The sequence below is a fragment of the Equus quagga genome, chromosome 7 (assembly GCF_021613505.1).
Source record: "Equus quagga isolate Etosha38 chromosome 7, UCLA_HA_Equagga_1.0, whole genome shotgun sequence".
Classification (NCBI taxonomy): domain Eukaryota; kingdom Metazoa; phylum Chordata; class Mammalia; order Perissodactyla; family Equidae; genus Equus; species Equus quagga.
In genome coordinates this window covers 17,277,655-17,295,147 of record NC_060273.1, presented here as the reverse complement: position 1 = coordinate 17,295,147, position 17,493 = coordinate 17,277,655, and the positions used below count along the sequence as shown (strand labels likewise).

At 42.6% G+C, this 17,493-nt stretch overlaps 1 protein-coding gene across 1 annotated transcript in view; it reads right to left on the bottom strand.

Annotated features, from left to right (window-relative positions):
• The window catches only part of OTOA (otoancorin), a 60,957-nt gene extending 44,512 nt beyond the window's left edge, over window positions 1-16,445 (bottom strand). Inside the window, exons 1-7 of the mRNA XM_046667574.1 lie at window positions 16,355-16,445; window positions 15,978-16,006; window positions 15,855-15,885; window positions 15,711-15,738; window positions 14,126-14,213; window positions 11,469-11,600; window positions 8,242-8,477 (exon numbers count right to left, since the gene is read on the bottom strand). Of these exons, the coding sequence (XP_046523530.1) occupies window positions 8,242-8,477; window positions 11,469-11,600; window positions 14,126-14,213; window positions 15,711-15,738; window positions 15,855-15,885; window positions 15,978-16,006; window positions 16,355-16,445 (635 nt within the window). The remainder of the gene's footprint in view (window positions 1-8,241; window positions 8,478-11,468; window positions 11,601-14,125; window positions 14,214-15,710; window positions 15,739-15,854; window positions 15,886-15,977; window positions 16,007-16,354) is intronic.
• Between the last annotated feature and the right edge of the window lie 1,048 nt (window positions 16,446-17,493).

Below are 17,493 nucleotides of genomic sequence, written 5' to 3'. Positions count from 1 at the left end.
TAAACTTTTCGTAGTGGATGTCTGCGGGCTTTGACTGCCCAGCATCAATTCCCTATTTTCTCATAACAACACCTCAATTTTTCTTGGAGAAATGACATTTCTCCCACTCTTGGTTCATGTCGTTTGGGTGGGACTGTGACCCACATCTAAGCCATTCACAATAGTAGATCCCATTGGCCACAGTGATGGGCTCAAGGATGAGCACATGACCCAGTGTGGACCAAGGACAGTAAAGTCTAGGACTGTGGTTGGAACTTCTGGAAAGAGAGACTCTGCCTCCTCTGCATGGGGCACCCTGAGGAGGTTAGCCTGGAACTGCCAGTGCTCCCTCATGAAGAGAGCCTGCCTGAGAGCAAGGCCAACTCAGAGGGCAGCAGAGCTGAGAGGTGAAGAGCCAAAGATGTTCCTGATAGCAGAATTTCAGCTTCTGGATCCAACTGTGCCTGAACCAGGCATACACCTAAAACTATTCAATTACATGATCCAATAATTTCCTTTTTTTAATTAAGGTTATAATAGTTTACAACATTGTGAAATTTCAGTTGTACATCATTATTTGTCAGTCATCTTATAGATGTGCCCTTCACCCTTTGTGCCCCCCTACACCCCTTCCCCATGGTAACCATTAAATAGTTCTCTTTTTCCATGTGTTTGTTTATCTTCCACATATGAGTGGAATCATACAGTCTTTGCCTTTCTCTATCTGGCTTATTTCACTTAATGTAATACCCTCAAGGTCCATCAATATGCTTGTGAATGGGACAATTTTGTCATTTTGTTATGGCTGAGTAGTATTCAATTGTATATATATACTGCATCTTCTTTATCCATTCACCAGTCGATGGGCACTTGGGTTGCTTCCACATCTTCACTATTGTGAATAATGCTGCAATGAGCATAGGGGTGCATAAGTCTCTTTGAATTGCTGATTTCAAGTTCTTTGGATAGATACCCAGTAGTGGGATGGCTGGGTCATATAGTATTTCTATTTTTAGTTTTTTGAGAAATCTCCATACTGTTTTCCATAGTGGCTGCACCAGTTTGCATTCCCACCAGCAGTGTATGAAGGTTCCCTTTTCTGCAAAACCTTTCCAACATTTGTTTTGGTTTTTTTTTCTGTCTTGGTTATTATACCCATTCTAACAGGTGTAAAGTGATATCTCAGTCTAGTTTTGATTTGCATTTTCCTGATGATCAGTGATGTTGAGCATCTTTTCATGTGCCTGTTGGCCATCTGTATATCTTCTTTGGAGAAATGTCTGTTCATATCCTCTGCCCATTTTTTGATAGGGTTGTTTGATTTTTGGTTGTTGAGTTGTGTGAGTTCTTTATATATTATGGAGATTAACTCCTTGTTGGATATATGATTTGCAAATATTTTTGCCAGATGGTGAGTTGTCTTTTCATTTCAATCCTGTTTTTCCTTTGCCTTGTAGCAGCTGTCTAGTCTGATGAAGTCCCACTTGTTTATTCTTTCTTTTGTTTCCCTTGTCCAAGAAGACATGGTGTCTGAAAAGATCCTTTTAAGACCAATGTCAAAGAGTATACTGCCTATATTTTCTTCTAGAAGTTTTATGGTTTCAGGTCTTACCTTCAAGTCTTTGATCCATTTTGAGTTTATTTTTGTGAATGGCATAAGAGAAGGGTCTACTTTCATTCTTTTACACGTGGCTGTCCAGTTTTCCCAACAGCATTTGTTGAAGAGACTTTCCTTTAATGTATGTTCTCAGTTCCTTTGTCAAAGATTAGTTGTCTGTAGATGTGCAGTTTTATTTCTGGGCTTTCAATTCTGTTCCATTGACCTGTGTGTCTGTTTTTGTACCAGTACCATGCTGTTTTGATGACTGTAGCTCTGTAGTATATTTTGAAGTCAGGGATTGTGATGCCTCCAGCTTTGTTCTTTTTTCTCAGGATTGCTTTAGCAATTCTGGGCTTTTTGTTGCCCTGTATGAATTTTAGGATTTTTTGTTCTATTTCTGTGAAGAATGTCATTGGGATTCTGATTGGGATTGCACTGAATCTGTAGATTGCTTTAGGTAATATGGATATTTTAACTATGTTTATTCTTCCAATCCATGTGCACGGAAAATGTTTCCATTTCTTTATGTCATCATCAATTTCTTTCAGAACAGTCTTGTAGTTTTCATGAATAGGTCTTTCACTTCCTTGGTTAAGTTTATTCCAAGATATTTTATTCTTTTTGTTGCGATTGTGAATGGGATTGTGTTCTTGAGTTCTCTTTCTGTTAGTTCATTATTAGTGTATAGAAATGCTACTGATTTATGTAAGTTGATTTTGTACCCTGCAACTTTGCTGTAATTGTTGATTATTTCTAGTCACTTTCCAATGGATTTTTTAGGGTTTTCTATATATAAAATCATGTCGTCTGCAAACATCAAGAGTTTCACTTCTTCATTGCCTATTTGAAATCCTTTTATTTCTTTTTCTTGCCTAACTGCTCTGGCCAAAACCTGCAGTACTATGTTGGATAAGAGAGGTGAGAAGTGGGCACCCTTGTCTTGTTTCTGTTCTCAGAGGGATGGCTTTCAGTCCTTCCCCTTGAGTAGGATGTTGGCTGTGAGTTTGTCATACATGGCCTTTATTACGTTGAGGTACTTTCCTTCTATACCCATTTTATTGAGAGTTTTTATTGTAAATGGCTGTTGGATCTTGTCAAATGCTTTCTCTGTGTCTTTTGAGATGATCAGGTGGTTTTTGTTCCTCATTTTGTTAATGTGGTGTATCACATTGATTGATTTGCGAACGCTGAACCATCCCTGCATCCCTGCTGTAAATCCCACTTGGTCAGGGTGCATGATCTTTTTAGTGTATTGCTGTATTGTTTGCCAATATTTTGTTGAGGATTTTTGTGTCTACGTTCATCAGCAATATTGGCCTGTAATTTTCCTTCTTTGTGTTATCCTTGTCTGGCTTTGGTATCAGGGTGATGTTGGCCTCATAGAGTGTGTTAGGAAGTGTTGCATCTTCCTCAATTTTCTGGAATAGTTTGAGAAGGATAGGTATTAAATCTGTGAATGTTTGGTAGAATACTCCAGAGAAGCCGCCTGGTCCTGGACTTTTATTTATGGGGAGGTTTTTGATTACTGTTTCAATCTCTTTACTTGTTATTGGTCTATTCAGATTCTCTATTTCTTCTTGATTCAGTTTTGGGAGGTTGTAAGAGTCTAAAAAATTATCCATTTCTTCTAGGCTGTCCAATTTGTTGGCATATAGCTTTTCATTGTAGTCTCTTATAATCTCTTGTATTTCTGTTGTATCCATTGTAATTTCTCCTCTTTCATTTCTAATTTTATTGGAGTCTTCTCTCTTTTTTTCTTAGTGAGCCTGGCTAAGAGTTTGTCAACTTTGTTTATTTTCTCAAAGAACCAGCTCTTTGTTTCATTGATCCTTTCTACTGTCTTTTTTGTTTTGATTTCATTTATTTCTGCTCTAATTTTTATTATTTCCCTCCTTCTACTGACTTTGGCCTTTGTTTGTTCTCCTTTTTCTAATTCTGTTAGGTGTAGTTTGATAGCACTTATTTGAGATTTTTCTTGTTTGTTGAGGTGAGCCTGTATTGCAATGAATTTCCCTCTCACAACTACTTTTGCTGCATCCCAAATGAGTTGGTATGGTGTGTTTTCATTTTCACTTGTCTCCAGATAATATTTGATTTCTCCTTTGATTTTTCCAATGATCCATTGGTCGTTCAGTAATATGTTGTTTAATCTCCACATCTTTGCCCCTTTCCCAGCTTTTTTCTTGTAATTGATTTCTAGTTTCATAGCATTATGGTCAGAAAAGATGCTTGATATTATTTCAGTCCTCTTAAATTTATTGAGGCTTGCTTTGTTTCCCAACATATGGTCTATCCTTGAGAATGTTCTGTGCACACTTGAGGAGAGTGTGCAACCTGCTGTTTTTGGAGGGAGTGTTCTATATATATCTATTAAGTCCATCTGGTCTAGTTTTTCATTTAATTCTACAATTTTCTTGTTGACTTTCTGTCTGGATGATCTATCCATTGATGTAAGTGGGGTGTTGAGGTCCCCTACTAGTATTGTATTGTTGTTGATGTCTCCTTTTAGGTTTGTTAATAGTTGCTTTATGTACTTTGGTGCTCCTGCGTTGGGTACATATATATGTATTATGTCTTCTTGGAGGAGTGTCCCTTTTATCATTATATACTGCTCCTCTTTGTCTCTCTTTATCCGTTTTTACTTGAAGTCTACTTTGTCTGATAGAAGTATGGCAACACCTACTTTCTTTTGTTCACTATTAGCTTGGAGTATCGTCTTCCATCCCTTCACTCTGTGTTTGTCTTTGGGGCTGAGATGTGTTTCCTGGAGGCAGCATATTGTTGGGTCTTGTTTTTTAATTTATCCTGCCACTCTGTGTCTTTTGATTGGAGAATTCAATCCATTTACATTTAGAGTGATTATTGACATGTGAGGGCCTAATGCTGCCATTTTATTGCTAGTTTTCTGGTTCTCCTGTGTTTCCTTTGTTTCTCATCCCATATATTTCAGACTACCAATTCAGTTAGGTTATTTTCTATGCTGGTTTTCTTAATTCTCTCTTTATTTATAATTTGTGTCTCTGTTCAAATTATTTCTTTAGTGGTTACCATTTGGCTCGTATAAAACATCCCATAAATGAGATAGTCACATCTTATTTCTTCTTGTGTTGTGAGTTTGTGGTTAAAATCACAAGATTATATTTATTCTTCATGTTTTCCTTCCCTTTATCCTTAATGTTATAATTAAGCATTTGCTAATCTGTTCTGATGGAGAGCTGCAAATTTCTGATTTTGTCTATCTACTTATCTTCTTGCTCAGGGTTTTGTAACCCCTTTTCTTTTTCGTTTTTTTTCCCCAGGTATGGGGGCCTTCCTGAGAATTTCTTGTCAGGGGGGTGGTCTTGCGGCGATGAACTTCTTTAACTTTTGTTTATTTGGTAAAGTTTTTATTTCTCCATCATATTTGAAGGATATTTTTGCTGAGTAGAGTATTCTTGGCTGAAAGTTTTTGTCTTTCAGAATTTTGAATATATCATTCACTCTCTCCTAGCCTGTAAGGTTCCTGATGAGAAGTCTGCTGACAGCCTGATAGGGGTTCCCTTGTAGGTTATTTTCTTCTGCCTTACTGCACTTAATATTTTTTCTTTGTCATTGACTTTTACCAGCTTTACTACTATATGCCTTGGAGTTGGTCTTTTTACAATGATAAAGTTTGGAGATCTACTGGCTTCTGTCACATGGATTTCCAGCTCCCTCCGCAGGTTTGGGAAGTTCTCAGCTATTATTTCTTTCAACAAGCTTTCTGCTCCATTCTCCTTCTCTTCTCCCTCTGGGATACCTATAATCCTTATGTTGCATTTCCTAATTGAGTCAGATATTTCTTGGAGAGTTTCTTCATTTCTTTTTAGTTCTCTCTCCTCCTCTCTCTGAAGCATTTCTATAATTCCTGTCCTCCAGACTGCTAATTCTGGCCTCCATAATATCAGCCCTACTGTTTTGGAGTCCAGATTTTTCTTTATCTCATCCATTGTGTTTTTCATCTCCAAGAGTTTTGACTGGTTTTTCTGTATAGTTTCAAGCTATTTTGTGATGTAGCTCCTAAACTCATTGAGTTGCCTATCTGTATTGTCTTAACTCATTGAGTTTTTTAATGATAGCTATTTTTAATTCTTCATCATTTAGGTTATAGATTTCTGTGTCTTCAGGATTGTTTTCTGGGTACTTGCCATTTTCCTTCTGTTCTAGAGATTTCATATATTTTTTCATACTGCTTGATGGCGTGGATTTGTGCCTCTGCACAGAGATAGAATTTGGTTACCACTTCCACTTGCTGCCACTGAGGGGAGGGGGCAAGAACTGTGTAATCTGTGCCCACCAGGATCCCCATCAGCTGTTCCTGACTGAGCCTGGGCCATTCCTTGGGATCACAGTGGCCCTGTGGGGTTTCCCACCAACTGTGGGAACAATCACATGGGGACTTCAGGTTGCTGCCGCCTGCTTCCTCAGGCCCACCTAGACACACTCCCCGCTTAGGGACTGCAGCGTTGTTATGGGCTCTTGAGGCAGCTGGGAGCTTGTTCGCCCAGACTCACAACTCCACTGCCATCTGGTCCTAGGTTGTACTAGCTGTTGTGCTTGGGTTGGGGCCTCCCCACTGGGTCTGAGCCTGTGCTGCTCCCTGGTTCTGTGGTGGGATTGTGGACTCTCCCACTGGTTGAGAGAGTGATCACACAGGGGCTCAGGGCTGCTGACACCTGCTTCCACGATCCTGCCCATCGTACTGTCCCTTCAGGGCTGCTGTGCTACTGTGGACACTTGTAGTAGCTGGAGGCGCTTTCGCCCGAGCTGCAGATATGGCACCATCTGTTCCTAGGTCACCCCAGTCTTTGTGCTTGGTGGGCGGGGCCTACCCCACCAGGACAGAGCCTGAGTCCCTCCCTGGAGCTGCACTGGGACTGTGGATTTTCCCACTGGACCAAAGAGCAATCACAGGGGCTCAGGGTTGCGGTCACCTGTTTCCACAGTCTCACCGAGGTGCATGCCCACCCTCAGGGCCATGGCAGTGCTGTGAGTGCTTCATCCAGGAGAGCAGTCGCTCTCAGTTACTGGGCTGTCTGGAGGCCGGAGAGTTCTCACCTATCTCCACCTCCTCCCCACGGGTAGTCCATCCACCTTCCGATGTATAGCAGTGTGGGTCTCTCAGGCGTCCTGAGGTGCTGTATGAGTATCCTCCATTGATCAATGAATGTCCATTTAGTTGTAGTTCGAAGCGGGAGAGACAAAGGGAACTGCTCACTCTGCCATGTTGCTGATGTCATCCCCTCAGTAATTCCCTTTTTGAAACAGGAATTTCGAAAATGTTTGAATGGGTTTTCTGGCACTTGCAATCAGGTGAGCAGTAGCCAAATAAACTCCCTCTCCCAATTCTGTTCTCTCCACTTCCACTCCCACCCATATACAACCTGAGTGAATCAGAGGGAGGGGAGATGCTGAGTTAAGAGGGACTGTGTAACGGCATGCAAAACAAAGAGGTTTTGCATGATATATGTCTTGGCCAAAAAATAGACATCCTGGAGACAAAATGAGGTCAGTATATTGTCTGTTTCCCCTACAGTCCTTTGGAGGAAAACACACAAAAAATAGGATCTTCCAAGTTGCCATCATCATATTGGTCTATTCCTTCTTCTAAATCATTTTTAGACTTAGAAAGGGCCTTTTGGGACCATAAAGTGACATAATTAATAAAAGGGGGAGCTGGCAGTGCTCACAATGCCTAGGCTCTGTCAAGTCCTAGACACAATCCTCTAATTTGGTGTTCCCCACAGTGTAATTTCATATAGGGTAGGTGCTTACAGACATTAACTGGTGCAACATCTCAAAAGGAGAAAAGTGCTCCCTTTCCAGTGCTCAGTCAATCCTGCTGCCCCTCACGGAGAAAGTCTGTTCAGTGCTAATCAGTTTCAACACACACTCAGCTCCTTTGTTAACCAAGAGAACAGGCCCCAGGCCCAGAGCCTTGGAAAAGCAACATACCTAGGCAGGATGTACTGACACTGTTTTTTTTTTTTCATTGATTTTATTTTTATGATTACCTTTACTTAAGACAAATGATATTGGTTCCCTATTTACAGTAATTATGTCATATTTACTTTAAAAATAGATATTTTTAAGTAAAAGGAATGATTCATTATAAAGAAAAATGTGAAGTAAATAACAGTACAGGTGGTGTATAGATGTCTCAAAAAATTGTGAGGATGATACACGAATGATTGAAATTTGAGAGACACTGTTTTAATCAAACGATCTCTAAACTGCACAGATTTTTTTTCTTTTTGAGGAAGATTAGCTCTGAGCTAACATCTGCTGCCAATCCTCCTCTTTTTGCTGAGGAACATTGGCCCTGAGCTAACATCTGTGCCCATTTTCCTCTATTTTACATGTGGGATGCCTGCCACAGCATGGCTTGATAAGTGGTGTGTAGGTCTGTGCCTGGGATCCAAACCAGTGAATCCCAGGCCCCTGAAGTGGAGTGCATGAACTTAACCACTGCACCACCAGGCCGAGAAGATTTTAAGCTTCTCTTCCAGACTTTGCACACCAGCCTGTCCTCCCACCCCCACCGTCCACCACCTTTCTCTCCTTTCTCATGTATTACCTCCTTGAATTCTCACAACAGCCTCTGTGGGGCAGGGAGGGAGTTAGCGGGTGGGGGGAGCACTCACAGGTTCTTGAAGGCATCCTCACGCAGGTCCTGGGGGAGCCTCCCTGTGACGTCCAGCTGGAGAAAGCTGCCTGAGGACCCCCTCAGCAGCCTGCCCAGGATCTCTACACACTCGAGGGAGTTCAGCACCTGGAAACACCTCTCGAGCGTGATGAGAAACAGGCTGCGGTTCACACCCGGGCTCTGCAAGGCTTGTTCCCGAATCTCTCCCAAGTCAATAATGATGTCTTCCAGCTCCTAAAGGAATGACAGAAGCTGGGGCTGTCCTGAGAGCTGCCTCTTGATTTGGAAGCCCTAGGAGGGACCACACTTAGCAGCAGTGGGGAAATTCAGGACCACTGTTTAACACCATGCAGCTATGTCAAAACTTCTAGAAGTTTCCATCGGCTATGGAACAAAGTCAAGGCCTTCACCTGCTTCACCCATACTAGGCAACTTCTTGCTCTCCAGATACACCATGACTGTCATACCTCAGGGCCTTGCTTTACCTGGAATTCCCTCTCCACCTCCTTCTCCTAGCAAAATGCAGCTCATCCTTTAAGGCCAAGCTCAGTCATCACCTAACTGGCGAAGTCTTCTCTGAGGTCCTCTTACTTTGGTCAACCAAGTCTCCATCCACTATGTGCTCCCAAGAGCATCTCGAACCAAACTCTATGATGCATCAGAGATACTTATGGGCCTGTCTTTCCTCCAGGCCAATGGTTCTCAATCCTGGTTGCACATCAAAATCACCTGGAAGGCGATCCCCTAGCACTGCCAAATAGAGTCTGATTTAGTTGGTCTGGGGTGGAGCCCTGGCATCTGATTTTATTGTGCAGCTGGGGTTGAACCAGGAAAGTCCTCGAGGCCCAAGCCAAGTGCCTAGTGGAATGCCTGGTACGCAGAAGGCAATGAGAAATGACCGGTTAGAAGGAATGAATCCTTTGCACCACAGAACCCAGGAATGCCGACACGGTTTAGTCACAATCCGACTAGTCCCTCTGTCCTTCACCCGACACACCCTCAAGAATAACAGCTACCATTTACTGAGCAGTGACTACACACCAGGCACTGTGCCAAGCCGAGAGAATTATCATGTAATTCTCACAAGAGTCCTATGGTTAAGCCCCATAGGTCCGAGGGTCAGACATTCCTAGGTTCAGATCCCAGGCCTTATCCCAGGGATAATCTACTTATTATCTACTTATTATCTGCATGTCCTTGAGCAAATCACTTATCTTCTTTAAGCCTCAGTTTCCTCCTCTGTAAAATGAAGACACAATCCGTGCCTACCTCTCAGATTTGTATAGCAATTGAATGAGAGAAGGAATGAGGGTGCCTGGTTCCCACTCAACAAATGTTCGTGGCCGAGTGGTCAAGTTCACGCGCTCTGCGGCAGCGGCCCAGGGTTTTGCCGGTTCAGATCCTGGGGGCAGACATGGCACCGCTCATCAGGCCACGTTGAGGCGGTGTCCCACATGCCACACCACAACTAGAAGGACCCACAACTAAAATATACAACTATATACTGGGGGCTTTGGCAAGAAAAAGGAAAAAAAAGATTAAAAAATCTTTAAAAAAAGAATGCAACTTAGGAGTCCTTAGGCAGGGCTCTTTGGTAGAATTTAGGGCATCTGTGAACATTGGGGGAAACTGCATCCTCATTTTGACTGCCATAAAACTGACACCCGGCACCTCCTTCAGGGATGAACGTCTGCGACAAGCCACTGCGGCAGTAGCAAGACCTTTGATTTGTCATCAACAGAAATCACGGACACTTCCATGGCACGTTATGGTTGTCACAGATGTCTTGAAATCCTGTTTACACGCAACACTTCCTCAAAGTTCCAGAAGCTATTAGACCCACTGTTAAATCTTGTTATTGGATGTGTTCAAGCAGCATACAAATCACTCCAAATTTGTTTGTTTTTACATATTTTGATAAATGTCTTTCAATAGCATCGGCTTCCTTCACAGCCCTTTGTACTTTATGTTATAGACTAACACGTTAGTCTGAGAAGGGCTCCACCAGACACCAGAAGAGCTCACAGCTGGAGTCGAGAGCCCAGGTTCCAACCTCAGATTTCCCACCTTCGAGCTGTGTAACCAGAGGTTTACTCAAGCTCTCCAAGCCTGTGTCCTCATCCACATACTGGAATGCTGAGATTCTAACTCTTCTCATGTCAGAAGGTTCTGGAGAGCATTCAACGGGCCCATGTACGTTAAACCCCTAGAATACTGTCGGCAAACAGGGCCCACAGGCTAAATCTGGCCCACTGCCTGTTTTAGTGAGTAAAGTTCTATAGAACACACCCGCATTCCTTCATTCACCCGCCACCTGTGCCTGCTTTCACGCTACAACAGCAGGATCAAGTAGTTGTGACAAAGATTGTATGGCCTGCAGAGCCTAAAATATTTACTCTCGGGCCCTTTACAGAAACAGCTTGCTGGCTATTCCCTTAGAATAGGACCTGACATGTAGCAAACCCTCAATAAACATTCATCGAGATCACTTTCATAGACCCCCCACCCTCATTTTCACCATACCTTTGCATTGTATTTACTATTCTTTACTTCATAGTTTTCCTTAAACTGACTCTTGTTTAAACTTATATCCATTTCAAAAGGAAACATTACAAAAGGAAAACTACATCACAGGTTCGATGTGTCCATCCTATTTTAACAACAGATATTAAAATAAATCTATGCATATTAAAATGTTTAAAGGGTTCAACTCCTTTTGGGAAACCCTGCTCCACGCTAAAGTTTCTCTGAAAAAGAAAACTCTAAACCTCACCTTTCTGGGTCCCGAGGATTTTCTGCGTCTCAGAGGCTTGCTTTGCTCTTATATCACCAACCCCCTTTTGTGGAAATTATCTGTTTCTGTTTTTTGTCTCCCCTCCGGACCGTAAGCTCCTTGAGGACAGGCTTTCATCTCTGGAGCCAGTGTCCACTGATGCACGGTAACTATCCATGGATGTTTACCAAGCCAAACTATTGGAAGCTCCTCGGTACCCCTCGTTTCTTAGTCCCCGTAGGAGATGAATTATAAAGCTCTCCATTTGAACTTTGGAGAAAGCGAGTGAGAAAACCTGGATCCCAAAGCTCCCAGGAGAGTTGCGGAGGGAGAAAAGGAGAGGAACAGATAAAGAAGGGCCCAGGCCTGAATCAGGCTCAATTCACTTCAGCTCAACAAATACCAACTGGCCCTGGACTTCTCGTATTCCCAGGATGCCAAGAACGCCTCACCAGCGGGTCCTTCTTGTCTTCTAAGAGGCACTTCATGGCGGTGCGGAATTGCTGAGCATCTGTCTCCCTCAGGTCCTCCAGCAGCTTCTGGGGCCAGTACAAACGCTGCTCCAGGTGGTTTCCCATGACTGCCTAGAGATGGGGTGTTGGGAGAGTCAGTGAGGACAGGACAGGAGCATGTGATCAGCACCGTGGCCTGCAGCCCAGCAGGGCTACCCACTTCCCTGCAGAGACCAGAGCTGGCAGCCTGCACACACTTTTGGATTGGCTGGCTCCAAAATTTTTCATTAGCTGCCAACATTTAAAAGTCAGGGGATGCCTCACAAAAATTTAGATTTCCAATTTCTCTTGGAAAACACAAAGATTGGCAATGCCAGGCATGCATCTCCTTCCTGGTGATAATCAGCAGGCTGAGGGGCAGCTGCTCGCTATAATTACTCTCCTGCTCACCATCCACCCAGCCAGCCAATTTCTCCATGGCCTGCCTGGTCCTTGTGGGTGACTGAGGTTTCAAGTTCAGAGCAGCTGGCTTCTGCCCGGAAAATTTACTACCCCCAACTGGGCACTGCTCAAACCCCATCCCATGACCCCAGCTACCAGTGCAGGACAAAAATTCAGGCAGCATGAACAAATTCCCCATGGCATCCCCCCCAGGGCGAGGAGCACAGGCCTGTAGTCTCCCCTAAAAGAGATTTCCTCTGCTATCTTGGGAATTATTTTCTCAATCTCCCTTAAATAGAGGTGCTCTAGAAAGGCAGCATAGCATTATGTCATGGGCAAAAGGTGGGCTCTAGAATCAGACAACCCATGTGCAAATCGCCACATTGCCACTTACTAGCTGCATGGCCTTGGGCACATTACTTAACTAGGGTTGCCAGGTAAAATACAGGATGCCCACTTAAATTTGACTCACAGAATAACTTTTTTAGCATAAGTATATCCCAAATTTTGCATGGGACATACTTACACTAAAAAAAATTATTCGTTGTTTATCTGCAAGTCAAATTGAACTGGGAATCCTCTCTTTCTATTTTCTAACCGAGCATAACCTGTGGGCCTCAGTTCTCTCAGCTGAAAAATAGAGACAATAGTAGGACTTACTATGTAGGGTTGTTATGAGGATTGAATCAGTGTGTGAAGTATTTTCAATAGTGCCTGACACACAGTAAGTGGTCAATATGTATCAGCCATTATTTTCTATTCTGAATGAGCTGAATAATTATTTACTCATTGTCTCTCCCCCTAGAATGAAAGGCCCACATGGGTAGTAACATGACTGCCTATTCTCTGAGTCTCCAGTGTCTAAAACTGTGCCTGTCAGAGAGTAGATGCTACATAAGTAGATACTGAGTGAATAGATGTATATCTACATAGGAAGAGACATAGTGAGTATATCTACTAATCAGGTTAAAATATACACATCTCATGAGAAACCTACTGCTAGAGAGAAAAGGAGCAGCATTACTTCTCTTTAGGATGCCACAGACTGATGAACAGGAGAAAGAAAGCAGAAGCCATGGGGTCAACAGCCACCTCCAGTTAGAGGGTGACCTGGTAAATGGTTAACAACCAGCTCTCTGAGTGTAGTTCTCATGTGAATGCTGTTTGATATTTTTGTTTTTATTAAGAAAGAAGCAAAAATTGAAACAAGAAGGATGTATGCCGTAACTTGATTTATCAATGATATGAATTCTTTGCCAAATCAGATAATAGTTCTTGAATGCTGAAAGAATATTTCCTCAATGTTCTTGGCTAGTCACAGTGTAATAGTAAAGACAGAATACACCACACTGGGCTAATGGTCATGTTAATGAGGCATGTGCTGTCCAGGTTGCCACAGTCCCCACCATGCCCTATCGCTTCCTAAGGCAATATCCATCACCATCTGTTAACATGCTTGTGCTACTGGTTTTCTTATAGTAGAGTTAGAAGGGACGAAAAATATTTCTTGGACTTGTGATTGAGAGACTGATTATTATACCCAAAGATCCACTCCCCTGCTGTTCCTTTTATCAATAGAATCCCACAGGTCTTTGCTGGGTGCATGGCCTCTCAGAAAGGCCTCTCATCTTACTCCTCTGCAGGAAGACGTGACTATGGACTATGAGCCAATGGAGGGAAGCAGAAGGAAGTGTACAACTTGCAGGTCACATCCTTAAAAGAGAAGATGCTCACCCTTCACTTCCTCTTTCCTCCCACCCCCTCCCTTGGGTTGGAGAATGAATGTGCTCTTTCAACCATGCATGCAACAACTTCCTAGAGGATGAGAAAACAAGAAGAGAGAAGGAACCTGGGCCCCTGGGCCACCTTTTGAAATAGAGCTCCCTCTCCTCTCTGGATCTCCCATCTAGTTCTGGACAATTACATGAGATAGAAACAACTAAACTGTTTGAACTGCTGTCATTTTGGGTCTCTTTGTTACAGCAGCTCAACCTATACCCTAATACACCATGTCTCCATCAAAGGTGGAAAAATGAAAGGTAGAAGAGCTTGTATCACGTTTCAAGAAAAACTGGAAAGAACACATTGTGTGTGTATGTGTGTGGAAGTGAAGACTAGCGCTATACCTAGCCCAGTCCCCCAACTTACCTGGCTCCTGAGTTTGCAATCCCTGAGCACTGAGAGAGGAACATATATGGATGATCTCAGGTACACACCTGCAGGCTGGGGATGGTGAAGGCAACATTCCGTGAATTCAGATAGGCCAGGACTCTGCGGGACAGGTCTGCCGTCCACACGTGGGAGCTTCAGTCCAAGACAGATGGGAGAAGGTCACGATGACAGTTCCTCTACGATGAGTAGTTCCCCTACTAGCTGAGTGACGAGGGGACCGGCGTTCAGAGAGGATGGTGGGATTGGGCTGGGGATGCTAGAAACTTGGTGCTTGGAGGTAGGAGATGTGTTAACCTGGCACAGTGGTGTGGAGTTTCCAATTCTAGGAATCTGCCTGGATCCCACTGTCTCAAAGACAATGATCAACTTCTGAGCTGCGTGCAATGCAATATTCTCATTCTCATAAGAATCCACTACAATTAACTGCAATCCAAACGGATTGCCTTAGGAAGATGTGCTAACTATATCAAGTTTTAAAAAAGATGCTGTGTATACCCTGAGAGGCTGGAAGAGCATTGTTAAGAGTCTGGGCTTAAAATCTGGATTTCAATCCTGGCTCTACCACTTAAGTGTGTGGCCTTAGGCAATTTACTAAATTTTCCTGTGCCTCAGTTTCCCTTTCTATGTAATATAGCTAACAGTTGTGAGGATTCAATTCGTTCACACATGTAAAGTGTTTAAAACAGTGCCCAACACATAGAAAATGCACAGTTCAATTCATAACAGCCAAAAACTGGAAACAACTCAACTGTCCAACAATGGGTGAAAAGTTAAACAAATACAGCATAGCCATTCAACGGAACACCACTCATCAATAACAAAGGAACAAGCCGGACTTTTGCTTCCAGATATGATGGAATAATTGGCACTAGATTAACCCTCCTGCTGGAAGCAATTAGAAAATGTTTTATAATCCCATTTTTGTTATAAATAAATAGATGAATGAATAAATAAATAAATACTTTTTTAACCGGAAAGAATATATCCAAAACTATCAACTGGAGTTACCTCAGGGAGAGGAGTGTCTGTGGGATCTTTCACTCTGGCATAATTGGGAGGCCCTGTCATGAGGCTCCAAGGCTCCCATTTTTCTCCTTCATGGTACTTATCATATTAGAATTATCTGCTAATATTTGTCTTTCCACAACACCGTCTAGCACCCTGCCCCATATCCCTGGTATCTAACACCAGCCCGTATACAGTAGGTAACATGACAGTGAGCGCAGTGGGCCCTGGAGCCAGGCTGCTGGACACATACCCCAGCTTCACCACTTCCCAGCTGCGTGACCTTGATTCCCCCTCCCTGTGCCTCAGTTCCATTATTCTGTTCAATAGGATAACCATCGCCCTGTCCCCAGAAATGCTTGTGAGGATTACATGTGCTTCTGTGCATCGAGCACTTAGAATAGCACCTGCCACACAGTAAGCACTCAATAAATGCTAGCTCCTGTGCTAGCGCAGAGAGAAACACAAGTTTGTGGAGCAAATGTGTCTACTTTAAAACACTTGTGCCTTGGTTGACAGTTTTTGCAATGAGTACGTATTACTTTTTACAATTAAGAGACTTCCATTAAGAATTTTTTATAAGAATCTATTCCATCCCTTCCCCTCCCCTCTAGGGAGAGTTACCTTTGAAACTGTATGAGATCCAGTAATGCTACAATGGGAACAAAATGAAAAGACAACTTAAAAAGGAATCATTCCAGAAAGATCACAGTGCATTCTGTTTGAAATTCTTAGAAGCAGCAAGTGGGGACAGGGTGAGTACATTACCATTCAGATAGCTTCCATCTATTATTTCTTCCTAAAAGGCAAAGAGAGAACGTCGAGCATAACATCCAAAAATTGGCAGTTCCAGTAGAGGGGATTTTGATTAAAAGAAAATGGAATACTCACCGCCATTTTTTGCAACAATGGATGCAAATCTGCAAGAAAGCCATTGAATGTATAACTAGAATTGAATTGTGTGACTTTCAAAAATACAAACATAGGTTAGGAAAAGAGCCCCCAAAAAGGTCACTTGCAAAGGAAAATTTTAGTGAATTTTAATTATACCTGTGCTTATATGTACCCAGCATGAAAAAACCTGTTTTGAAACACCTTTTTAGAATAATCCTGAAAATCCTACACATGTGTGCACATATACGAATGCACACATGCACACACACATCCCAAATCACTTTCCAGCATCATGTACCTAAATTGATCTGTCCCCACTCCGTTCCCTAAGATGTCTGGAAGCCATGACAGATGGTTCTTCCCTTGGGACTTACCCTGCCTGGAATCTGGAAGGGCATGACTTGCCACTCCATGGCTGAGGAAAAGGAACAGGAAAAGGGAATATGTCCTGGCTTCCTGAGACATTCTCCTGTAGTTAATTCAAGCATAGAAGCGATTCAGGTTTGTAGTTTTTACTCCATTTAAGAACATTCAGAAGACAAAAGGGCAAGACAGACAGACACAGAATCCCTTGAAGTTTTTAAAAAATAATTTTAAAATTCCACTTACTTTGCTCCATCTAAACCCCTATCCTAGTCTAAGACACAATCATCTCTTTCCTGTTTAAATTCGTACCCCTCCCCCCCAACACCCCCCCCACTCCCCACCCCCACCCAGCAGAGGAGCACTGGACTCCTCTGTTATAAGCATGGACTCTGTTATATCTGACAAGGGATTTATATCCAGAATATAAAAAGAATTCTTACAATTCAGTAAGAAGAAGATAAATAAGCCAATGGGAAAGAATGGAGAAAAGATATGAACTTAAACTTCATTAAAAAATACAAATGGCGGGGCTGGCCCCGTGGCCGAGTGGTTAAGTTCGCGTGCTCCGCTGCAGGCGGCCCAGTGTTTCGTTGGTTCGAATCCTGGGTGCGGACATGGCACTGCTCATCAAACCACGCTGAGGCAGCGTCCCACATACCACAACTAGAAGAATCCACAACGAAGAACATACAACTATGTACCGGGGGGCTTTGGGGAGAAAAAGGAAATAATAAAATCTTTAAAAAAAAAAAAATACAAATGGCCAAAAGCACATAAAAGATTATCAATATCACTAGTTATCAGGAACATGGAAATTGAGTCCACAATGAGATACCACTACATACACACTAGAATGGCTAAAATGACCGCCAATACCAAGTGTTGGCAATGGTGTGGAGCGCCATAAGGTTAAATATACAATACTCTATCATCCAGGAATTCACCCCTAGGCATTTACCCAAGAGAAATTAAAACATATGTCCATACAAAGACTAGTACAGTTTAAATGATAATAGCCAAAAATTAGAAACAACTTAAATGTCCAACAATAGGTGAAAGGTTAAACAAATAAGATATAAATTCAATGGAACACCACTTATCAGTAATAAAGGAATGAGATGGACTTTTGATTCCAGATATAATGGAG